The 26,614-nt window shown below is 37.7% G+C and overlaps 1 protein-coding gene across 1 annotated transcript in view; it reads left to right on the plus strand.

Annotated features, from left to right (window-relative positions):
* The window catches only part of PARD3B (par-3 family cell polarity regulator beta), a 1,141,780-nt gene that overhangs the window by 692,395 nt on the left and 422,771 nt on the right, over positions 1–26,614 (plus strand). Inside the window, exon 15 of the mRNA XM_052664164.1 lies at positions 2,912–3,027. Within this exon, the coding sequence (XP_052520124.1) occupies positions 2,912–3,027 (116 nt within the window). The remainder of the gene's footprint in view (positions 1–2,911; positions 3,028–26,614) is intronic.

Here is a 26,614-nt window from a genome sequence, read left to right on the forward strand (position 1 = left end):
GGATCAGGATTTATGTTTACAGTTAACATATTTTGCCGCCATCACTAGATACCCCATCTAATATGTTTGACATCGGTAGCTTTCTTGGCTGAGAATGTAGCCAGACACCAAGAAAGAAGCCAAAGTGGGGAGGCGGGGGAGAAGAAAAGAAAAATCTTTCATAATTCTAAAGAGTAGCTTTAAACTTCTTGAGCAGTTTTCATGAAAAATATACAGTTGTCTCTTGGTATCCATGAGGAATTTGTTCCAGGACTCCCAGGGGTACTAAAATCTGCAGGTGCTCAAGTCCCTGGTATAAAACGGTATTCTGTTTGTATATAGCATCCTCCCATATGCTTCAAACCACTTAATACAATGTAGATGCTATGTAAATAGTTGCCAGAGCATGGGAAGTTCAAATTTTGCTTTTTGAAACTTTCCAGAATTTTTTCTTTTCTGAATATTGTTGGTCCCAGATTGGATGATCTTTACATGCCATGCTGAGGATACAGGGGATAGACTGTAATTTTTTTCGCTGAAGAGTTCCTTAGACCCTCATTCAAAGACCAGACTAAGCTACAGGAACAAATGAAATGATTAAAGTTTACTTTTGTAAGCTTTTGTTGAGCTCTTACTGTATATTAGGCACTATTGTCAGTATTTAATGTATCATCATTTATTTCACCCTTACAACAACTTTATTAAGTAAATTCTATTACGGTCCACTTCTTAAAAAGATTATTTTCTGTTATGGTTGGCTACAGGTTATTGAATATAGTTTCCTGTGCTATATACACTGTCCATTTTATGCATTAGGCCACCCGCCCTGGCATCTCACTCCCAAGCCCATGGCCCTAAACCACCTTACTCTGTGTGTGTGTGTGTGTGTGTGTGTGTGTGTGTGTGTGTATGTGTGTGTGTGTGTGTGTGTGTGTGTTGTCACTCATGTCCAACTCTTTGCAACCCCATGGACTGTAACCCACCAGTCTCCTCTGTCCATGGAATTTTCCAAGCAGGAATACTGGAGTGGGTTGGCATGTCCTTTTCCAGGGGATCTTCCTGACCCAGGGATAGAACTTGGGTCTCCCACATTGCAAGCAGATTCTTGACCATCTAAGCCACCAGGGAAGTCCATAAATCTTATACCACAGTCCTTCTAAATAGGAGAGAAGGGCCTTTAGTTACAAGCCCACAGAAAGTCTGACAAAAACAGAGAAGCCAAAAAAAAAAAAAAAAAAAAGCAAACTGTAAAAAAATTAACTTGAAAAGCCAAAATTTACAGTCATTTGAAAAGCAAAAGCAGGTCTATTTATTTATCTGCGTATTTCCTAAATGCTCCTACTGTACTTACTCTGCCCCAGACCCTAGTCTCCTTATTTTACAAATCGTTTGTAAAATAATCATTTGTAACTCATTTTATCTGATGGTAAAGCGTCTGCTTACAATGCGGGAGACCTGGATTCGATCCCTGGGTTGGGAAGATCCCCTGGAGAAGGGAATGGCAACTCACTCCAGTATTCATGCCTGGAAAATCCCATGGACCAAGGAGCCAGCTGGGCTACAGTCCATGGGGTCACAAAGAGTCGGACACGACTGAGTGACTTCACTTCACTTCACCCATGGGAGATAAGGGGTGTAATTATACCCATTTTATACACACTTAAAAAATTGAAGCACAGAGAGGTTCAGTAACTTGGCTGGGTTCCACAGCTAGTAAGGAACAGAGCCAGGATTTTAAACTGAGCAGACCTGCTCTGGACTTTGTGCTTTTGAATGCTCTGCTGTGTTACACTACATTACGATAGCAGAGGCTCATTCATTCAGCAGTATTATTATTGCTGCAAGGCAGCATTAAATATGCATGACTAATAAGTTTCAAGAAAGATTGAACCTTTTTTGATATATTTGGTTAAGAAATTGAGATTTCCCAGTACATTTTAAGATTCTCATTCATAATGGTTGAGTTTTTTAGTTGTTATTTTATTGTTTACAGTGTCAAATCCCAACTGTTTGAAAAAATTCAAACTTAGTCCTTTCTGATTTACCAAGAAGACTTCATTTTATTTTTTCCTGTATTTAAGATTAAAGTTGTGTTGAAATGAACTGCCATATTTACTTTCTAAATATATGTACCAAGGGAGAAAGGGCTCTAAGTTAATGTATGAAAAGTATATAAATATAAATTATTTCTAGATCAGGAAATGAGCTATTGTCTCTAATTCCCTTATATAATGCCCTCCATCCTCAAGCAAATAAATAAAATATTCAGCAGAAATAAAATTCTTTGAGATTGAATACAAGTACTAGGAAGTCTATAATGGGCATTTGATGTATCTTGTGTCTAAATTGTCAGCTGTGCTTTTCCTGTTATTTCCTCTTGGTATTATTGATGAGCAGACTATTTGGTCAGCATTAACATTACTTTTAGAAAATAGACCTAAATAAAGTAGAAGACCAAACTACCACAGCCATTAGTCATTCAACAGGATGGTTTTCTCAAAAGGATACAGCCCTTTCACTTGTTTTTTTAAAGGAAGGGTATGCTTAGCCCACAGACCTCTCTTAACCTACATTTAGGCTCAGCTAATATCTAGTGACATCCTTTGAAGCACTAGTGGTTCCCAGGTTCACTTTACCCACTTGAAGTTATATATTGTACAGCAGGATCCCAATTAGCAGAAATCAGTGAAGAGGAAAACATGATATTAGCCAGAGAATACTATGTAAATTGCAGAATGTGATAAAATGCAGGAAAACAGAGTTGCTACATCTCATAAGAGATACCTGAGGTTCACCAACTGGTTGAAAATGCCTGGTTGGGAGCCACAGAGGGAGTGATGAAGAGCTCTGTTCAAAATGAGAACTGCTGCCTTTAATTTTTTTTTTTTTTTTTATTCTAAACCTAAATCTGGCGTATGGCTTCTTTCTGCAGCTCTGGGGTGGACTCCGCAGTGTATTTTCCAGATCAGCATATCAACTTTAGATCTGTGACACCAGCCAGGCAGCCTGAATCAATGAATCTGAAAGCCTCAAAGAGCATGGACCTCGGTAAGTGAGGGTGAGGTGACGTCCAGGTCAGCTGTCTAGCCTCAGCCCATCTGTCTTCCTGAATGTCCTGCCTTTGTTTCTTCAACTCCAACCTTAGGGGGCAAGGTCTGCTGAAGCATGGAAAAAGGGATAATAGTCATCCTATCTTTCTGTCTCTTACCACACATTTAATCCTAATTACTCCTTTTTAAAAGAGAGATAAGTGACATTTTTATAAAGTGGACCATATAGATCAGAAAAGTAGGAGTATTCCTTCTGGAAGATCTGAATGCATAAGCATCTTAACTCACCTGCCTTTGCGTTTGTACTTTCACGTCTGCGGTACCTTTCCATTTCTCGAGTACATCCATGTTGCGGGGCCTGGGAAGATCATGAAGTTCAATGAATCCTCTCCCACAGAGCATCCCATCTCTGTGTGCAGTGTTTGGGGACGGTGGCAGTGAAGAAACTTTATCTCTTTAAATGCCCATCTTCAAATCCATCACCAGGTTTGCCAGATTGAGGGTATCTAAGAACCCAGTTTCATGCCCAGACAACCTCAGTGAGGTTCTGAGTCCTACAGAGAATTTCTGGGAGAGTGTTTGAATCCTACAGAGAATATCTGGGTTAGTGTTGGTTGCCAGGGCAATCAAGAACTGCTGAAAACTGTATTCCCAGGCTCTAGAATGTGAAACCTTGGAAGATATCTCAGACACCTAAGCACATTACTGCCTTCCCGTGGGCCCTTAGAGAGAGAATGATTAGAATAGGGTGCTAGTGCAAAATAAATTTTCAGCAACATATTCACTGATTCCTGAATGCTCAGAGACCAAGCCCTGCCAATTTCCTACCACCCCCACCCCGATGCACATTACATATTTCATTAGTAGCACCAAGAAAATGGAATAATCAAAACTGTGTGTTCCATTTAACAATCTGATAAATAGTGCTTATCTGTTACTCATTTACAAGAGTTCAGAAAAATGTTCAGTCATGATGAAACAAGAAAAATTGATTCTGTTTTCTATAAATGAACTAGATCACTAGGATACATTTGCTCTAATCATCTATAGCAAGACTGATAGAAACCTTAATAAGGAAGCTGTCTTGAGCACTGGTACAAAAGGGGTATTTTCTCTCTAGTGTGAACCCCTGACAGACCAAAGGAATAATGCATGACAGTGTCATAGGTTATTACTAATTATGAAAGGAGCAATTTGTTTTTATAGAATGCTTGATAAATATTTCCTGTTCTGTCTTCCCAACTTCTCTATAAAGAAGATGAATGGATAAAAACTGCTCTTAATTTCGGATAAGAAATATATTACTGTTTTCCTCACTTAGTTTAAAAAAAAAAAAAGGCCAGTAGTACGGTTTTTAAAAGTCTCTGCAAAAGAAAAAAGAAAAAAAAGCAGCCATTTATTTTTAAAAAAAGATATCAGATCTGTAAAAATAAAACCTAAACCATGTCCAGAAACTGTATTTCTGTTCAATTTTTTTGTTACTGAAAGCTTTGTTTTTAAACAGTTTTCTCTTTTAGATTGAAATAGCCCTTGCAAAATATGAACAGTAGGCAGCGACCCATTGCATTTTAGTGTACTTATCCCATACATGACAATAATGTTTGTTCAATTTTACATAGCAGGGCAAAGGTTATGAGTTATTTTCTTTAGGACATGGGTATCAAATTAAAGGCATTGACTTAAATGCACTATACAGCACAAGTGGCAAACTATGCTATGAAAACATTTTTAAACTAATTATGAAAGTTTGGTCCCTTCCAGGAAATGCCAAATCAAAGCTAACAGTCTCTCAGCGAGCTCTGAGGTCAATATTCTAGGGCCATTCTGAACCCCTATTCCCAGAACAATTGAGTGAGCTCAATAAATATGTGATTTTTCTCAATGAATAAACTTAGATGATACCAGAAAGGTAAACATTTGGAAGTGCCTTCCTTGTTTGATTAGATGAAAAAGATACTGTAAGTAGTTTAGCTTTCCATATATAGCACTGGGCCAATGTAAAGAATTAATGTATTTGCTAAAAAGGTTGGTGACTGTACTTAGAAGGATAATCCTCCGAGCAGGGTCAAGATCCATTCTTCAATTTTTCTTTTTTTTTTTTTTAATTGAGGTATTTAGGCTGAATAGCAAATTAGTGCTATTTGATTATATTTGACCTAGAAAAACAGCAATTTTATATGACTCAAAATAGAAGATAAACCTCCTACTTATTGCATAATTTATGTTGAATATTCCTCCTTTAGAAAATCTTTAAACATCTTCAAAGACTAATAGACCTCATTGGTACCTTCCTTTTTTTTTTTTTTTGTTTCACTTTTGCTAGTCAGTCTAATCCAGTTTTTTAATTTGCATATTATGTTCAAATTATTTTAAAGGTGAATGACTTCCATTTGTTTATTTTCACTTGTGTTTTTAAAGACAGTTCTTACTGTGAAAAATAAAACCACCTCATTCCCATCTCTTTCTTTTTTCACAAGATACAAACATATTTTAAAATACTTTGCTAGCTATTTACTATCCATCTATGTTCAAACATCTCTGTCACACATTGTGTTTCTTTATGCTAATTGTATGGAACCAAAGCAAAAACAATACACAGCTGTGGATGTGGCTGGTGATAGAGCAAGGTCCAATCTGTAAAGAGCAATATTGCATAGGAACCTGGAATGTCACGTCCATGAATCAAGGCAAATTGGAAGTGGTCAAACAAGAGATGGCAAGAGTGAACGTCAACATTCTAGGAATCAGTGAACTAAAATGGACTGGAATGGGTGAATTTAACTCACATGACCATTATATCTACTACTGCGGGCAGGAATCCCTCAGAAGAAATGGAGTAGCCATCATGGTCAACAAAAGAGTCCAAAATGCAGTACTTGGATGCAATCTCAAAAACGACAGAATGACCTCTGTTCATTTCCAAGGCAAACCATTCAATATCACAGTAATCCAAGTCTATGCCTCAACCAGTAATGCTGAAGAAGCTGAAGTTGAACGGTTCTATGAAGACCTACAAGACCTTTTAGCACTAACACCCAAAAAAAGGGGACTGGAATGCAAAAGTAGGAAGTCAGAAACACCTGGAGTAACAGGAAAATTTGGCCTTGGAATGTGGAATGAAGCAGGGCAAAGACTAATCGAGCTTTGCCAAGAAAATTCACTGGTCATAGCAAACACCCTCTTCCAACAACACAAGAGAAGACTCTACACATGGATATCACCAGATGGTCAACACCAAAATCAGATTGATTATATTCTTTGCAGCCAAAGATGGAGAAGCTCTATACAGTCAACAAAAACAAGACCAGGAGCTGACTGTGACTTAGATCATGAACTCCTTATTATCAAATTCAGACTTAAATTGAAGAAAGTAGGGAAAACCACTAGACCATTCAGGTATGACCTAAATCAAATCCCTTATGATTATACAGTGGAAGTGAGAAATAGATTTAAGGGCCTAGATCTGATAGATAGAGTGCCTGATGACCTATGGAATGAGGTTCGTGACATTGTACAGAAGACAGGGATCAAGACCATCCCCATGGAAAAGAAATGCAAAAAAGCAAAATGGCTGTCTGAGGAGCCCTTACAAATAGCTGTGAAAAGAAGAGAAGTGAAAAGCAAAGGAGAAAGGGAAAGATATAAGCATCTGAATGCAGAGTTCCAAAGAATAGCAAGAAGAGATAAGAAAGCCTTCTTCAGCAATCAGTGCAAAGAAATAGAGGAAAAGAACAGATTGGGAAAGACTAGAGATCTCTTCAAGAAAATTAGAGATACCAAGAAAACATTTCTTGCAAAGGTGGGCTCGATAAAGGACAGAAATGGTATGGACCAAACAGAAGCAGAAGATATTAAGAAGAGGTGGCAAGAATACACAGAACTGTGCAAAAAAGATCTTCAAGACCAAGATAATCACGGTGGTGTGATCACTCATCTAGAGCCACACGTCCTGGAATGTGAAGTCAAGTGGGCCTTAGAAGGCATCACTACGAACAAAGCTAGTGGAGGTGATGGAATTCCAGTTGAGCTATTTCAAATCCTGAAAGATGATGCTGTGAAAGTGGTGCACTCAATATGCCAGCAAATTTGGAAAACTCAGCAGTGGCCACAGGACTGGAAAAGGGCAGTTTTCATTCCAATTCCAAAGAAAGGCAATGCCAAAGAATGCTCAAACTACTTCACAATTGCACTCATCTCACATGCTAGTAAAGTAATGCTCAAAATTCTCCAAGCCAGGCTTCAGCAATACGTGAACTTCCTGATGTTCAAGCTGGTTTTAGGAAAGGCAGAGGAACCAGAGATCAAATTGCCAACATCCGCTGGATCATCGAAAAAGCAAGAGAGTTCCAGAAAAACATCTACTTCTGCTTTATTGACTATGCCAGCAGCTTTGACTGTGTGGATCACAATAAACTGTGGAAAATTCTGAATGAGATTGGAATACCAGACCACCTGACCTGCCTCTTGAGAAATCTGTGTGCAGGTCAGGAAGCAACAGTTAGAACTGGACATGGAACAACAGACTGGTTCCAAATAGGAAAAGGAGTATGTCAAGGCTGTATATCGTCACCCTGCTTATTTAACTTCTATGCAGAGTACATTATGAGAAACACTGGACTGGAAGAAACACAAGCTGGAATCAAGATTGCTGGGAGAAATATCAATAACCTCAGATACGCAGATGACACCACCTTTATGGCAGAAAGTGAAGAGGATCTAAAATCCTCTTGATGAAAGTGGAAGAGGAGAGTGAAAAAGTTGGCTTAAAGCTCAAAATTCAGAAAACGAAGATCATGGCATCCGGTCCCATCACTTCATGGGAAATAGATAGGGAAACAGTGGAAACAGTGTCAGACTTTCTTTTTTTGGGCTCCAAAATCACTGCAGATGGTGACTGCAGCCGTGAAATTAAAAGACACCTACTCCTTGGAAGAAAAGTTATGACCAACCTAGATAGTATATTCAAAAGCAGAGACATTACTTTGCCAACTAAGGTCCGTCTAGTCAAGGCTATGGTTTTTCCTGTGGTCATGTATGGATGTGAGAGTTTGACTGTGAAGAAGGCTGAGCGCCGAAGAATTGATGCTTTTGAACTGTGGTGTTGGAGAAGACTCTTGAGAGTCCCTTGGACTGCAAGGAGATCCAACCAGTCCATTCTAAAGGTCAGCCCTGGGATTTCTTTGGAAGGAATGATGCTAAAGCTGAAACTCCAGTACTTTGGCCACCTCATGTGAAGAGTTGACTCATTGGAAAAGACTCTGATGCTGGGAGGGATTGGGGGCAGGAGGAGAAGGGGACAACAGAGGATGAGATGGCTGGATGGCATCACTGACTCGATGGACGTGAGTCTGTGTGAACTCCAGGAGTTGGTGATGGACAAGGAGGCCTGGCGTGCTGCGATTCATGGGGTCGTAAAGAGTCAGACACGACTGAGCAACTGAACTGAACTGGTGTTGTATGAAGGACTCTTACTTTTCCCTTTTTGATTAAATTTGGGCTTAATTTATAGTTGGGATTTTTGGTTTGGGTGAGCAGGCTTGGTTCATTTGAATTTCTTATTCTATGATATGTTTATTCATATTCTTTGCCAAAAATGTTAGCATTTGTTAATTTTTTTCATCTTTTAGAATATTATTATATATGTTGTAAATAACTTTTTGCAATCTATTATTCGTCTTCTTAGTTTGATCATGGTATCCTTTACTATAAAAGATGTTTTATTCTTATATAGTCAGACATGACTCTATAGGCTCTATACAAGAGTCTATAAGAGTCTCTACCTTTTGAAGGTAGAAATGAGCGACTTCACTTTCACTTTTCACTTTCATGAATTGGAAAAGGAAATGCCAACCCACTCCAGTGTTCTTGCCTGGAAAATCCCAGGGACAGGGGAGCCTGGTGGGCTGCCGTCTATGGGGTCGCACAGAGTCGGACATGACTGAAGCGACATAGCAGTGCAGTAGCAGCTCATCAAAAAATTAAAGAGGAATGCTTCTATTGTGTTCGTGTGCCCATTAATTATGAAGTTTGCTATTGGTTCCTGGTAGAAATGTTTTTATCAGTTTGAATGTTTCTTTGTATTCCTAGCTTCTTGAAAAGTTCTTTATTTGCTCACGTTGTTTAATCAGGAATGGATATTGAATTTTATTAAGTGATTTTAAGGATCTATATAGAATGATTGTGTGTAGTTCATTCTTTATTACTATAGTGAGTTATAATAATAGATTTCCCAATATTAAATCTTTGATTTTTCTGAATGACTACATTTTTCTCTGTATTTGAAGAAGGTAGAAATGAGTAACACATTTTATCTATGTGATCTAAAATGTAGGTGTAAGACTCTGATTATAGTTTTATTCGGTGGTGTTAATTCCTATATACTTAAAGGTATAGATTTTTTTTTTTTTAGGCCATTCTCCCTCAGTATTTGTGGATACTTTTCTGGCATGCATGTGGCCACATTTAAGTCAGATCAGAAAGGATTCAAATGATGAATAAAAGGAATTTATTTTTAAGTAATTAGTTGTAACTATGCTTATTCAAAGGGGTTAGGGTGTCATTTTCTGGGTTTTCCAGAAAATCAATCTTTTTCTACTAATTGTAGACTTTCCTCTATTTATTTAAATTACCAGAATTACTATGTTCAGTCTGGATCCCTTTAATTTGTTCGTAATTGAGCTTGTGTGGGTGTTGAGTTGGAAGCTCTCAGGAGCTGAATAACACAGCTGCCTCTTTGGCCTTTGGCATAGGGTTTTCCCCCCGAAGAGCTGCCCTCATTGGCAGGGCGCCAGAGAGTCATATTCAAAGACTTTTTGATGAAGTACAAACATCTTTCACATCCAGGCCTGGTGTTTTATGACCCTGTAATAGTATTGAAGAATTAGTCTAAATTATTCAAGGAATAATTTTTGTTCCACTCCCTGACCGACTCTACAGCCCAATTCAAAGTTAAGTTTCAAATGCTATTTCCCACAAGATGTTCTTTTTCCTAAGCATTTTCTCTCCTGTTTCAAATTGGCCTCCTCCTCCCATTTCAGAAGGGTGTTCTGTAACACAGTAAGAGGAAGGCTGAGGGCAGTGCAGATGGAAGATACTGACCAGCTGTCCTGCCTCTGTTCAATGAGAGGAAATGAGCTTCAAGTGATGCATGAGGCATTCAAATGAAATTTTAGGAAGTTTCCTGACAATGAAGGTTGTTAACATTCCATGTCTCACAGTCTCTTAAAACAGTGCAAGTGTCTTGAATGACTTGTCCCTAAAATCAAGACGATAGATAAATTGGCTGATTTTCTTTCAAGAGCTGTGATTCAGAATTTAATTTTCTGTTACTTGCTTGCTGGAAATTTGTATTAAGGTAGAAGTACTGGTAGACATTCACAGTCAAAGTAAATTCTTAATCGACTGATTTCTCAAATCAACGAAAGATTTGGGTCAACGTTTGAATATAACCCTTGCATACACAAAAGACATTCCTCTCAGAACAGTCCGGTATCTCTAATATCCAATGGAAAGGGGGCATGAAAAAAGTTAATTAAACCCATTCCACTGTTCTAATACTTTCTTTTTGATTTTTTTGTACATTAAGGAACTTTCATATGCATTCCCAGAAATAAGACAAAAATCCTGAACATTGAATATATAGAAGAATTTTCATAAAACTACACTCTGATAACTGAGACTGATTTATCAATTAATATATATCATATAATACCATATGATATTTTAACATTTTTAATATGTTTTTATTTATATCAATGGATCTTCTTTATTGTTCATCAATAAGTGATACCTCTGAATTTGGTGAAAGCTGAATTGAGTACCACTATTTAAAATATAACTTTGACTTATTAAAAACAACAACAACCACCTGGTTGGTAAAGAAAAATTAATGGTAATACTAAAAGAATCTACTATCTCTAATAAATGAGGAAGAGCTCAAGGACATAATCAGATATATTCCCTAAGCTTTAGGAAATCAAAATGAAGGAATTACAGAGAAAATTTGCTTATTCATTGCACAAATGTTTCTTGAGTGCCTACTGTGTGCCAGGAAGTGCTTTAAATACTGAGGATTCGGCAGTGAGAAAAATGGAACTTGATGTGGGCACCCATGAAAACCCTAACAAGAAAGGGAAACTGAAGAGCGGAGATCCCCAGAAAGAAGTACTGACATGATGATGATGACTTATCTCAGGGAGAAGAAATGGGAGAGGCACCTGAAGCGCTCGTGTGGCTGCTCTAAGAGCTAACTGAAAGCCTTGGCCAGGTGGAGAAGAGAAAAGTGACAAAGCGAAAGTCACTCAGTTGTGTCCGACTCTTTGTGACCCCATGGACAGTTCATGGAACTCTCCAGGCCAGAATACTGGAGTGATAGCCTTTCCCTTCTCCAGGGGATGTTCCCAACCCAGGGATCAAACCCAGGTCTCCCACATTGCAGGCAGATTCTTTACCAGCTGAGCCACAAGGGAAGCCCAGAGAAGAGGAAGAGAGAAGCAAATGGTGTGGGGGGAAAAAAAAAAGTGACAACAGTCTTAAAAGAAGCAATGTAGAAAGCTAAACAGCTGCACACAATGAGGCTTGCAAAACCTTTAGGAGTTAGACAGCTATTTTTAGAACACGAAAAACAAAGTGTGGTGGCCCATTGTTTAGAGCAGGTAACAGCTGTCAGGTAGAAAGCAGAGCTACCCAGTTCCTGTGTTAATTTTATCTTCATGCACACAGAGTATGATGTTCAAACATAGCTGCCAGCATGCAGAAGTCTGGATGGTTTGCCTCCCTGTGCACTAAGGGGCTTGGGATTATAAAGCCACCATGCCTTATCATTAGAAATGAAGAGTGGGCCTCACACTGGAGGGCAGGAAGCAAATTACCAATTTTCGACAAAGATGATGAATTCCAGAAACAAGTGGTGAAACTAGTGATCTCAATGCTAATTCTCGGAGGATTTCTCTTTGTAAAACAAAAAGAAAAAAAAAAAACAAGAAGTGGCCATTAGCCACCTGCAGAGGAGTCTCTGAAGCAACTGGTGTCTCCTTTCCCTTTTGATGGGATTTCTAGATTGATAATCATGGGAATAGTATGAATACAGTTTACATTGATTTTAGTAAAAGTATTTCCATTTGTTTTCTGATTAAGACTTTTACCAAATTACACACTAAGGTAATAGCATTAGGATGCCCCCTTCCCAAAATGTGCTAATTGAGACTCATTATCACTCTGAAAGGAATTAAATAATATATCCTATAAGACTCTGTACTTGGCCCTTCTTGTTATATTCTAACAAAACAACAGAATTTGATGAAGATTGGGTAGATATAACTTGGATGAAGACATGAAAGGCATTCTTATCAAATTGTTAATAAATGTTGTCTCAGAGAATTAAGTAATATGTTAGATTGACAGAATGAGCATTCAAGTGATTTATTTAGAATTGAAGATGGGATTTATCTAATAATGATTAATTAATTGAATAGGCATTGTTGGATGCTTTCTATGTGCCAGGCAATCAGCTAGGTGAAGACGATAAAGTCTCTACTCTTATGGTATTGCCATTCTTGTTGGGTAAATAGGTGATAAAGTTGCATAGCAGTAAATAATAAAATTTCAGATAGAGATGATTTCTCTGAAGCCAAATTCAAGTACTGATGAAGACTGAGGAGAGAGAAGCCTATTTTAGACACAGTGGTGAAAGATAAAGGCAATGTCCTGAAGTTGGGTTAAAAGAAATCAGCTGTACAAGTATAGAGTTTAGGAGACCTGGGATAATAGCAGTGACTGAAGATGTTCCTGGATTTTGTCTCTTACCGGACATGACCACCTCCAAAGCTCCTTCCATGTTATCAGATCAAGGACAATAGCAGACCCACTATACACCGGCTTGGCCATAACCCACCTAGAGTGCTGTATTTAATTCTGGCAACAATATTTTAATAGAGACGAAAACAGTGTAGAACACATCCAGATACTGATGAGAGGCCTCGAAATTTTTCATGTCTGATGAAAAATAGTTGAAAGAAATAAGACTACTTTGCCTAAAAGGTAAGTGACTTAAGAGACATATGAGACCTCTCCTTAGATATTTTCATGACTAACATTAAAAAAACTCAAATCTATTTAAAATTTGAATCTGCCCCTGAAATGTATCAAACAATGATAGCGACAATCAGAAGTTACATCAAGTTTACAAGCTTTGAAATCTAGAAAGCTAATAATGATGGAAAATTAATTCTGGTTTGTGGCATGTTTGGTATGCAAGGAAAGAATAGATATTTAAGTTGAAATGACTCACATAGACTGAGAATCAAAATTCATCAGGAAAATGAAAAAGGAATCACTATGTATTTTTCATTTTTAGATAAAAGTTTTTTTTGTTTGTTTGTTTGAAGTTAGTCTACCTTAATATGTTTATATAATTAAAGTAACCACACAGGTTATAACTGAAGTAGGGTGACTAGATGAAAACAAGCTAAATGAGTTTAGAGAAATTATGTATCAGGACTCAGGCTGAATTCTTCTCTGATGAAAAAAGAGAAATCAGTAAAACTTTGAATAACTGACCTTGCACATCCAAACACAGGCCTCTTTCAAAACATTAAGGAAAACCAACATTTATTGACTAAAACACATAAGTAAATTTTAGACAATTGCACATTTAAAACTGAAAATAAATTGTGGAATAGTATAAATATTAACTAAATTATAGTGATATAGATCCATTTTCTTTACCTTTAATTTAACTAGATCATTATATTTGATGTAGCAGAATAATGCAGAGTCTGTTTTAAATTAACTAGAAAAACTATTGCAGTTGGAAGTGAAGGTACAAAAATACTTCTCTCTGTAAAGGACCTTTTTTCTTGCCCTGTAATTCCATAGATAGCTCTTCTTAAATTGAAGTGGTTAATTTACAATGTTGTACTAGTTTCAAGGGTATAGCAGAGTAATTCAGTTATATATAGATACATATATATTCTTTTACAGATTCTTTTCCATATGGATTCTTTTTTTTCTTGCCTTTTAAGTTTATGATTCCTAAGAAATATGTTTTCAAGAACTGCATTTTCAAGACAAATTTAATTTCATGTTCATTATCACTATTAACTGCAAAAGAATGTCTTTTGTGTAGAAATTGTATGCGTATACTGTTTTGTATGTTGTAGGCTTGTCTGGAAGTTGGGGCACTTTCCACAACTTTCCATTCTCATACTCTGTCTGATGAATGAATGCTGGTGAATACCTTAAACACAGTTGCTTTCATTTACCACTTATTGAATGAATAAGAGGCACAAGTCTCTCATAACTCCCCATCTGGGAACGAAAACCAGCCTTCAAAGCAAGGACCATCCGTTGTATATAAGAACAGTTAACATAGTGCCTAGAAAATCAGACATTCAGTGATATTGTTAGTCATAGCAGCAGTCATGGAGAGGGTAATTTTGGTAGTGGGATTAGAGGTGAGCCTCTTCATCTTCTATACATATTTTTTGTAATTGGTGACTCACTTCAGCTGTCAGTATAAGTAAATTCTCCACAAGTCAATATTGTGAAATACTGCAGGAAAGGTTGTATATAATCTGGTATCAGTTCAGTTCAGTTCAGTTGCTCAGTCATGTCTGACTCTTTGCAACCCCATGAATCGCAGCACGCCAGGCCTCCCTGTCCATCACCAGCTCCCGAAGTTCAGTCAAACTTATGTCCATGGAGTCAGTGAGGCCATCCAGCCATCTCATCCTCTCTCGTCCCCTTTTCCTCCTGCCCCCAATCCCTCCCAGCATCAGAGTCTCTTCCAACGAGTCAACTCTTCGCATGAGGTTGCCAAAGTACTGGAGTATAGATTCTTAATTCAGTCTTTGAATCACACATGGTTTCAATTATTACCATGGTTTTCCACTAAGATTAGGTTTTCTTAAGCTGGGGTATTGTGTAATAGCATATATAGATAGAATAAAAATTTAGTGTCAGAAAGAGAAACCCATGTCTTTGTTTTCCCACAAGAAATATGAAGAAAACTATAAAATTTGTAAATGTTTCTAAATGAACCTTAACCAGTGACGTTAGGCCAGTAACAAACCCATGTAGATCATTCTTACATTAGACTCTATATATTTAGAGCATTATTTATGCTCTGATGGGAAATCCTGATCAGTGTAGAAACTGCCTCATCCTTTAGACCAGAAATATTCTGCGTGTATGTGAAAGTCATTCACTTGTGTCCGACCCCTTGTGACCCCATGGACTTTTTCAGGCAAAAGTACTGGAGTGGGTTGCATTTCCTTCTCTAGGGGATCTTTCAAACCCAGGGATCGAACCCAAGTCTCCTGCATCGCGAGTAGATCCTTTACTAACTGGGCCACAAGGGAAGCCCAAGGATGCCAGAGTGGGTAGCCTATCTCTTCGCCAGGAGATCTTCCTGACCCAGGAATTAAATTGGGGTCTCCTGCATTGCAGGCAGATTCTTTACCAGCTGAACTTCCAGGGAACTACCTTCAAAAGGTAGCTACCTTCCTACCGTAAGTGAGGAAACTGAGGCATTCATGCTAAGTCACTTCAGTCATGTCCAACTCTTTGCATCCTATGGACTGTAGCCCACCAGGCTCCTCTGTCCATGGGATTTTTCAGGCAAGAAACTGGAGTGGATTGCTATTCCCTTCTCCAGGGGACCTTCCTGACCCAGAAATTGAACGCAGGCCTCTTATGTTTCCTGCATTAGCAGATGGATTCTTTACCACTAGCACCTTCTGGGCCAATCTTAAAAATTGGATTAATACATGAAGTACTTTCTTCTTTATATTTTGCACCTCGGTTGAGGCTCTACATCTCAGATACTAAGCATTTTAAATAAGGCCAAATATAAACCTTTCTTTCCCACTTGCTTTTGTTTACTAAACCATTGTTCACATTTAAATGAAATTCTGTGTTCCTTTTTAAAAGAGCTTTTGTACTAATATAAGAGCATCTTCATAAAATATGAAGCCAAGGAAGCTATTCAAGGCTAAATGAAATACTTAAATTTTCTTTGCAAATATAGACCATTTTAGTTGTTTTGAAGTGAGAGTTCCATTATCCAAAAATATATGTCAATATATAAATATAGCATAATAAAATATATGATATAATAAGTACATGTTAATGAAGTTTGACAATTTTATAGTTGTCTCTTCCAAATGGTATTATATTTAGATAAGTGTAATATTCATGATATCTATAATGATAAATAGTTGTTATTGGCACTACTTATACATAGATTAAAACTACTGTAGGAAGGTACAGCTATCTCATTTTTTTTTAATTTACTCAAATTTAGGCTTATTTTATTTATTTATTTTAATTGGAGGTTTAGCTATCTCATTTTTAAGTGCAGAAGTTTCAGTTTGTTCTTTAAAAAGTGAAATTTCTTTGGTCTTGCTTATTTCTTTTCTTATACATAGATATTCATATTTTTATATTTCAGTTTTTCCCTAAAGTGATTGTACTCAGCATATGCTTTTAAATGTGGGTCCTATAAGAATAATCTAGCATAAATATTATTCTCTGTGTCTTTGCTTCTATAATATATCTTTTAATTTTAAATCTTGCTGTTGAATAAATGTAGCCTGATTTATTTGCCTGATATTGTATCATTTGGTCACAAGAGTTGTTTCTAATTTTTTGCTCTTATATATGGCAATGCGTTGACCATACCACTGCATAAACCTTTATAAGTAATCATAATTGTTTTATCATTGTAAATTTTGATATGTATAATCCTTCGGCCAAATTTGTATAAAGACTTAAGGTTTTTTGGTATATGTGACCAGCTACCCTCCAGAAAGGAAATTTCACTCTTCCCAGCTGAACATGAAAGAATCTGAATATCATCATTTTTATTTCATTTTGCTAATTTTATAGGCTCAACAGGAGTATTTTTATTTCACTTTTAAAATTACCACTGTGGCTAAACATTTTTCATAGATTTATTTATTGGATATTTTCTATTGTGAATCATCTAAGCATTTCCTCTGTAAGGCTGAAAATTTCTGAATTAAATATCGCTTTTTGAAAGTAAAATGTTATTCTACATTAAAGGTCAAATCTCAACTCTTGCTTGAGGCAGGAAATAGATATTTTGTTTTTGCTTCCCTAAAGCTAAGAATGTTTCTGGCTCCAAAGTACACATTAATTACTTCATGTGTATCTTTCATTAAATGACTAGAAAATATCTAGATAAACAAATCAGAGGCAGAGTCAGAACTTGGACTTATTTATGGCAAGAACTTCTTAATCTAGGGTTTGTCAGTTAATCTTACTAAAATAATTTATTTTGGGCCCTTCACTGGAACACTAAAACTGCTGTATCTTGTATATAGTAGCTTTGGATGCTTTAGAAATCACTAGCACAAGGGTTGTGCCACCAGAAACACCTATTGTGTTTTTATAAGACAAATAAGTTATCCGGTGCTTGAAAATATAATTTCAATCCCAAGAAAACTTTATCCATCCATCTCTTCCTTCCTTCAACAAATATTTATCAAGTGCTTTCTCTGTGCCACGTACTATTCTAAATAATTGAGACTTATCAATGACAACAGACAACAATATCTTACTTCTGTAGATTACCCCTTAGAGAAAATAGTCTCATGAACACAGTTTGAGAGATTAAGGATATAAACAGTAAAAATAAGTGAACATGGGCTTCCCAGGTGGCACTAATGGTAAAGAACCTACCTGCCAATGCAGGAGACTTAAGAGACATGGGTTTGATCCCTGGGTCAGGAAGATCCCCTGGAGGAGGGCATGGCAGCCCACTTCAGTATTCTTGCCTGGAGAATCCCATGGACAGAGGAGCTTGGAGGGCTACAGCCTATAGGGTTGCAAAGAGTCAGACATGATTGAAGAAACTTAGCATGCAAACATGATAAGTGAATATACACCAGAAAGATATACAGTATAAAAACATAGACATCTACAAATTGTGGAGAGAAGGAATATGACTGGAAAGGCTAATGTTTCAATCCCCACTTGGTTTCTAGTGTTCATAAGAAAAGGTTACTAGGAGCTCTACCCAATGAACGTATTAAAATTAAAGCAAAAATTGAAATAGAAATCAAATTGGAAATTGACTAATCATGAGTGATGATTTCAAGTGAGCTGAGAATAGCTAATCTACTCTCTGCTGATCAAAGAACTAACTGACATAATCCCCAAGCACATCAGAACTGTCCTGAAAGAACTGTGAAACCTGCAAAGGTTCCAGCTGATGGGTTAAAAGTAGAACAAGAGTATACCAAGGAATTGGAAAACATTTAGCCCTTTTTCTAAATTTGGAAAGAAATACAGTAACACCCAAATTGAGTGAAAAATTAGTTACAGCAAAAATTTCCTATTTCCCTCTTTCATAAATCAGTAGATTCCAGGTAAATAATCTTAGTGTTTTCTGTTTTTCTTCCCCCTCTAGAGGAAAATCTTTAGTGGAAAGGTCCTCGAACTATAGACAAATAATGAAGCCATATTAAAGATTAAATAATGTGTTTGTCAATATAAAAATAAGGGAACATAAAATTTAATTGAAACTGGATATGTTGAATGTCTTAGTAGTGACTTGAATGATATATTAAAGAATGGCCAAACAGGTTTAGAAAATTCTGAGTTAAGCAGCTTTCTAAAGTACACAATTGTTCACAACCTTAATGTGATTGATACACATTGCCGGGCACTGAAGGGTCCCCACGATTCTTCCGTGGTAACTCAGATGGTAAAGAATCTGCCTGCAATATGGGAGACTCGGGTTTGATTCCTGGGTTGGTAAGATCCCCCAGAGAAAGGAATGGCAACCCATTCCAGTGTTCTTGCCTGGAGAATTCCATGGATAGAGGAGCCTGGAGAGCTACAGTCCATTGGGTCACAAAGAATCGGACCTGACTGAGTAACTAACACACACACACACACCCTTTCAAGATTTAATAATGTGCAAGAATCGGACGTGACTGAGTGACTAACACACACACACACACACACACACACACACACCCCTTCAAGATTTAATAATGTGCAAGAATCGGACATGACTAAGTGACTAACACACACACACACAGACACACACACACCCCTTCAAGATTTAATAATGTGCAGCATCTTCCAAACTCATTGGATCACAGAAACCTTGGGTACAGACCATCTCACAGGACTAGATCTCTGACTAATGTTCTTTGGCAGAAGCGTTGTGTTTGTGAGGTTGAAAGGTGATGTGCAAGACCCAGAGTAGGGTGAGGAAAGAAAGAATTGCCAAGAAGCTCGGACGTGTGATCAGTGCTGTGAAGCAGTATGCAATCTAGGAGAGAATCTCCAGGGTAGAGAAGTGTCTTCAGTTACTAAGTAAGCAGGAATTAACTGCAGAGCAGCATGAAAGAACAGACTATAACTAAGCATGAATTAATAATGGATTCTGATGACAGAATGTGGCTGACTGCATGCAATGTATCTCAGAAGGAATAACACGTTTGCTAAAATAACATCTCATACATTGCTGGAGGCCTATGTATCCAGTTGCCAGAAGGTGTTGACTTTCCTTTAGTCCTGGTAGAAAGACCACATTCTTCAGCCTGATATTCAGGGTTGTGATTAATACCTATTAATCTAGAATATAAAGACAAAAAAGAGAGAAAACAGTAACATCTGTTATGGTAATGGTAGTAACCAATGTTTTTGAGTACTTGCTCTATGCAAGGCATGTTTTTTTTCATGGCAGTTCTATAGCCATTTTACAGACGAGGGTAACAGGCCTTAGAATGATCAACTTCTGTAAGGTTCACAGCTGGTAAGCAATGAAGCCAGGATTTGAACTCAGTCACACTTAACTTGGATGCCTGGGCTCTAAACCATTAGGCCTTTCTTTGCAAGTGAGACTTATTAATTTTCCATTCTCAATTCTAAAAATAGAAGACTCATCATTCTTTCTTCTTTCCTATTTAAAATTTAACTTTCATTCAGGACCCACTCAACTCTTGCCTACTCAAGAGAGCTGTCATTTTTTTCCCCTAACTCTTTCTCTGAATTCTTAAAGCAATTACTTTTGGTATCAACAGTTTTAGCACAGAATCATATACCCTTTTGGGTACCTAGTGAGTAACACCAGTCCATTCTAAAGGAGATCATCCCGGGGATTTCTTTGGAAGGAATGATGCTAAAGCTGAAACTCCAGTACTTTGGCCACCTCATGCGAAGAGTTGACTCATTGGAGAAGACTTTGATGCTGGGAGGGATTGGGGGCAGGAAGAGAAGGGGACGACCGAGGATGAGATGGCTGGATGGCATCACTGACTCCATGGACACGAGTCTGAGTGAACTCCAGGAGTTGGTGATAGACTGGGAGGCCTGGCGTGCTGCGATTCATGGGGTCACAAAGAGTCGGACACAACTGAGCGACTGAACTGAACTGAACTGAGTAAAAACTTTTTCCCACTCTAATCAGATTGCAAGCCTTTGAAGGGTCATAGCTTATACATCTTTGGCTTCCTCCTCACCACTTAGAACATGTAGTTGTGGAGTAAATCCAAGATGGATGATGTAGATGGATAGCATTAGAGAAATCTGGCTGCAACCTCAGAAACACATTGATCTCCATGATTGATTTGACTGATCTTACAAAATAGGCAGGTTCACCTTTCCTACATCAAAAGATTGAATGAATGGATGAATGAAAGTACAAATGAATACTTCAAGTAAAAATGAATAAAAGTGCAAATAAATGTTTGATTTGAGTAGCACAATAGAATAGGGATAAAAATATTTTAGGAGAGTGTAGAATATAGCATTCTGTATTCACTTTCACTTACCCAAACTAGTCTTTCTCATTCGAAAGTGCTTAGAGAAGTTTCATTATAATGAACAGATTTAAGAAAAAGAGTCAAATGCAGAAAATACAGAAGGGCCAAGGGCTTTAATTTCATTACATAGAAGACTGAAAGCAGTTGTTTAAAACTTGAAGAAAAGGGCTGTGTGCTTTATTTCCTAATTGGAGGAATCTATGAATAAATTAGGCAATCACTTGACATAATTGATTTAGATCATGTGAATTCCCCTGCTCTGCCAGAGAGGGTTAATTAGATCAGATTGTATGGCCCTTCCTAGTCTTCTATCACTGACATTTCCCCCCTTTGTATTTTTCTATCATTTCCCTTTGTTATTTTCTTTTTCATCTCAAGAAGTACATCCTTTATCTATATTTTAATTTATAAAAAGTTTTTTCCTTTTGCTTGTTAGATTAGAAAAGTTGAAGATAAATATTTCCCTAACAAAAAACTGTTCTTATTTATGGATCCCCTTTTCATTTTCCATAAATTTATCTGCAGAAGAGTAGTGTCGTCTGTGCATAAACTTCGTGCCACGGGAATTATATTCAAAATACATTTGAACTGCTTGCTTTTACCTGCAGCAACACAAAATTGAATTGCATTAGTATAGAGCAATTTAAGAGAAGGCAATGGCACCCCGTTCCAGTACTCTTGCCTGGAAAATCCCATGGATGGAGGAGCCTGGTGGGCTGCAGTCCATGGGGTCGCTAAGAGTCGGACAGGACTGAGCGACTTCACTTTAACTTTTCACTTTCATGGTTTGGAGAAGGAAAAGGCAACCCACTCCAGTGTTCCTGTCTGGAGAATCCCAGGGATGGCAGAGCCTGGTGGGCTGCTGTCGATGGGGTCACACAGAGTTGGACACGACTGAAGCCACTTAGCAGCAGCAGCAGCAGCAGAGCAATTTGATTGCATGTGAGTTGTCACAAATGTTGTGTAAGCTGAATATTGAGAGATTTTGCTCACCTTGGGTCATATAGTATTAGTTATTGTGACAAATACTTCAAATTAATACCAAAAAAAAATTGAACCAAAGAATATGATTGACTTAGAATAAATTGAAAATATTCTACATAGTTTTAACACTTGGTACAGGCTCACCCAATACAGCTTCATAAATTATGCCCAGTTTTACAAATTATCCAAAGCAGATTGTGTATTTAGGTTTAATCAAAGACTTTATTAATACAAGTGCAATCTTCTACAGCTTTATATGTTAAGACAATTGAGGAGCCTTAAAGAGTTCCATAGTCACGTAACCTAATGTAGACAGTATCCAGCATAGCTACTTGGTAGTGTTAGATGTATTAATTAACACACTTCAAAGGGCTAAATTAACTAACCTCTTAGATATCTAAATCTATATCCATGTTAAAAATATATATACATAAAGGGCTTATCTATGACCTTGCAATAATTTAGAGGTGATATTATATTGAAAATGTGGTCACAAAGTCATTAAGGGAAAGAATTTCTAAAGACAGCTCAGCCTAATTGTCTACCCTGTTGGACAACAATGATGATAGGCCTCATCATTAATGGACTGGGAAGATTATATTTGTAAAAGAATGCAATAGTCTTAAACAAGTGTTCAATATATTGTTACCATATACTTTTCTAAGCATGTTTCAGAAGTTTCACTTTGAAAATAAAATGCTAGTATTAAGAGAAATATGTAGAGAAGATTATTTGAGTGGAAAGAAACCCTTTTTTTCCCTTTGCTGGAGAAGAGATTAACTATGGATAATATGTGTGAAACTAGGATGTTCATTTTGGATTGCATACATGCTAGGTCATGTCTGACTCTTTGTGACCATTTGGACTGTAGCCTGCCAGGCTCTTCTGTCCATGGGATTCTCTAGGCAAGAAAACTGGAATATGTTGCCATTTTCTTCTCCACAGGATCTTCCCAACCCAGGGCTTGAACCAGCAACTCCTGTATTGGCAGATAGACTACCATTGAGCCACTGGGAAAGCCCCTCATTTTGGGTTGCATTGTTCTTTTTTTAATCTAACATCATGAAAAGTTAATTAATTTAGAAAATCCAGCATTCTTCCAGTTCCAGTTCCAGCTCAGTCACTCAGTCATGTCCGACTCTTTGTGACCTCACGAACTGCAGCACACCAGGCCTCCCTGTCCATCACCAACTCCCAGAGTTCACTCAAACTCATGTCCATCAAGTTGGTGATGCCATCCAGCCATCTCATCCTCTGTCGTCCCCTTCTCCTCCTGCCCCCAATCCCTCCCAGCATCAGAATCTTTTCCAATGAGTCAACTCTTCGCATGAGGTGGCCAAAATATTGGAGTTTCAGCTTCAGAATCAGTCCTTCCAATGAACACCCAGGACTGATCTCCTTTAGGATGGACTGGTTGGATCTCCTTGCAGTCCAAGGGACTCTCAAGAGTCTTCTCCAACACCACAGTTCAAAAGCATCAGTTCTTCAGTGCTCAGCTTTCTTCACAGTCTGACTCTCACATCCATACATGACCAATGCAAAAAGCATAGCTTTGACTAGATGGATCTTTGTTGGCAAAGTAATATCTCTGCTTTTCAATATGCTATCTAGGTTGGTGATAACTTTCCTTCCAAGGAGTAAGCGTGTTTTAATTTCATGGCTGCAGTCACCATCTGCAGTGATTTTGGAGCCCCCAAAAATGAAGTCTGACACTGTTTCCACTGTTTCCCCATCTATTTGCCATGAAGTGATGGGACCAGATGCCATGATCTTAGTTTTCTGAATGTTGAGCTTTAAGCCAACTTTTACACTCTTCTCTTTCACTTTCATCAAGAGGCCTTTTTGTTCCTCTTCACTTTCTGCCATAAGGGTGGTGTCATCTGCATATCTGAGGTTATTGATATTTCTCCAAGCAATCTTGATTCCAGCTGTGCTTCCTCTAGCCCAGCGTTTCTCATGATGTACTCTGCATATAAGTTAAATAAGCAGGGTGACAATACACAGCCTTGACGTACTCCTTTTCCTATTTGGAAACAGTCTGTTGTTCCATGTCCAGTTCTAACTGTTGCTTCCTGACCTGCATATAGGTTTCTCAAGAGGCAGGTTAGGTGGTCTGGTATTCCCATCTCTTTCAGAATTTTCCACAGTTTATTGTGATCCACACAGTCAAAGGCTTTGGCATAGTCAGTAAAGCAGAAATAGATGTTTTTCTGGAACTCTCTTGCTTTTTCCATGATCCAGCGGATGTTGGCAATTTGATCTCTTGTTCCTCTGCCTTTCCTAAAACCAGCTTCAACACCTGGAAGTTCACAGTTCATGTACTGCTGAATCCTGGCTTAGAGAATTTTGAGCATTACTAGCGTGTGAGATGAGTGCAATTGTGAAGTAGTTTGAGCATTCTTTGGCATTGCCTTTCTTTGGAATTGGAATGAAAACTGACCTTTTCCAGTCCTGTGGCCACTGCTGAGTTTTCCAAATTTGCTGGCATATTGAGTGCAGCACTTTCACAGCATCATCTTTCAGGATTTGAAATAGCTCCACTGGAATTTCATCACCTCCACTAGCTTTGTTCGTAGTGATGCTTTCTAAGGCCCACTTGACTTCACATTCCAGGATGTCTGGCTCTAGGTGAGTGATCACACCATTGTGATTATCTGGGTCGTGAAGGTCTTTTTTGTACAGTTCTTCTGTGTATTCTTGCCACCTCTTCTTAATATCTTCTGCTTCTGTTAGTCCATACCATTTCTGTCCTTTATCGAGCCCATCTTTGCATGAAATGTTCCCTTGGTATCTCTAATTTTCTTGAAGAGATCTCTAGTCTTTCCCATTCTGTTGTTTTTCTCTATTTCTTTGCATTGATATCTCTGGAACTCTGCATTCAGATACTTGTATCTTTCCTTTTCTCCTTTGCTTATCGCTTCTCTTCTTTTCACAGCTATTTTAATCTTTTATCCAGTAATTCCATTTTGAAGAACTATCCTACAAATAAATAAACAAAGATTTGAACAAGAATTAAGTTCAGGGATTTTTCACTGTTGTTTTTGTTCAGTCACTTCCTCATGTCGGACGCTTTGTGACGCCGTGTACTGGAGTATGCCAGGCTTCCCTGTCCTTTACTACCTCCCTGAGCTTACTCAAACTCATGTCCATTGAGTCAGTGGTGCTATCCAACCATCTCATCCTCTGTCATTCCCTTCTCCTTCTGCCCTCAATCTTTCTGAGCATCAGGGTCCTTTCCGGTGAGTCGGCTCTTCACAGCTGGTGGTCAAAATATTGAAGTTTCAGCTTCAGGATCATCCTTCCAGTGAATATTCAGAGTGAATTTCATTGAGGATTGACTGGTTTGATTTCCTTGCAGTCTAAGGGACTCTCAAGAGTCTTCTCCAGCACCACAGTTCAAAAGCCCCATTTCTTCAGTGCTGAGCCTTCTCTATGTTCCAAGTCTCACATCTGTACATAACTACTGGAAAAACCATACCTTTGACTATATGGACCCTTTGTAGACAAAATGATGTCTCTGCTTTTTAATATGCTGTCTAGGTTTATTATAGTTTTTCTTCCAAGGAGCAAGCGTCTTTTAATTTTGTGCCTGTGGTCACCATCTGCAGTGATTTTGGAGCCCAAGAAGATAAAATCTGTCACTGTCTCCACTGTTTCCCCATCTATTTCCCACTTGCCCATGAAGTGATGGGACTGGATGCCATGATCTTAGGTTTTTGAATGTTGAGTTTTAATGCAGCTTTTTCACTCTCTTCTTTCACCTTCATCAAGAGACTCTTTAGTTCCTCTTCACTTTCTCCCATAAGAGTGGTGTCATCTGCATATCTGAGGTTGTGGATATTACTCACAGTAATCTTAATTCCAACTTGTGTGTCATCCAGCTCAGCATTTTGCATGTGTACACTGCATCTAACTTAAATAAGCAGGGTGACAATATACAATCTTGATGTACTTCTCCCCTAATTTGGAACCTGTCTGTTGTTCCATGTCTAGTTCTAACTATTGCGTCTTGACCTGCATAAAGGTTTTGCAGGAGGCAGGTAAGGTGGTCTGATATTCCCATCTCTTTAAGATATTTTCACAGTTTGTTGTGATCCACACAGTCAAAGTCTTTAGCATAGTCAATGAAGCAGAAGTAATTTTTTTAATTCCCTTGCTTTTTATATGATTGAGCAGATGTTGGCTATTTGATCTCTGGTTCCTCTGCCTTTAATGAATCCACCTTGCACATCTGGAAGTTCTCGGTTCATGCACTGGTGAAGCCTGGCTTGAAGAATTTGGGGCATAATCTTGCTAGTATATGAAATGAGTGCAATTGTTCAGTAATTTTTAAGTTCACTAGTGAACTTAGTTTTCCAGCAATAAGAGGTTTAGTAAAAATATAGGCTGATAGATACAATAGACTATTATGCAACCAATAAAAATCTTCACACTAATGACATGAGATGTTAATGATAAAATATTTGAAGAACACAATGTACAGTTTTGTATGTGTGCACTTATAAATATGTGTGCATCTATGCATACATAAATAATGCAAGGATATTTGTCAAAATGTGAACATTGATTTTTCTCCTATTGGAAATTTCAGGGATCATTTTTATCTTATTGATATATTTCTGCATATTTTAAATCTTCAAATATGTATTATTCTTACAATTAGAATAAAATAAATTGGCATCATTAAAATAATTAAAAAATAGAATTTAAAAAGCAGATAATAGTGTCCATGATAGAAATGGGGATTTTAATTAGGAAAAGGATGAAAAAGATGCAAGGTGTGTTGGCTGACCTCACATC

The sequence above is a fragment of the Budorcas taxicolor genome, chromosome 2 (assembly GCF_023091745.1).
Source record: "Budorcas taxicolor isolate Tak-1 chromosome 2, Takin1.1, whole genome shotgun sequence".
Taxonomy (NCBI): Eukaryota; Metazoa; Chordata; class Mammalia; order Artiodactyla; family Bovidae; genus Budorcas; species Budorcas taxicolor.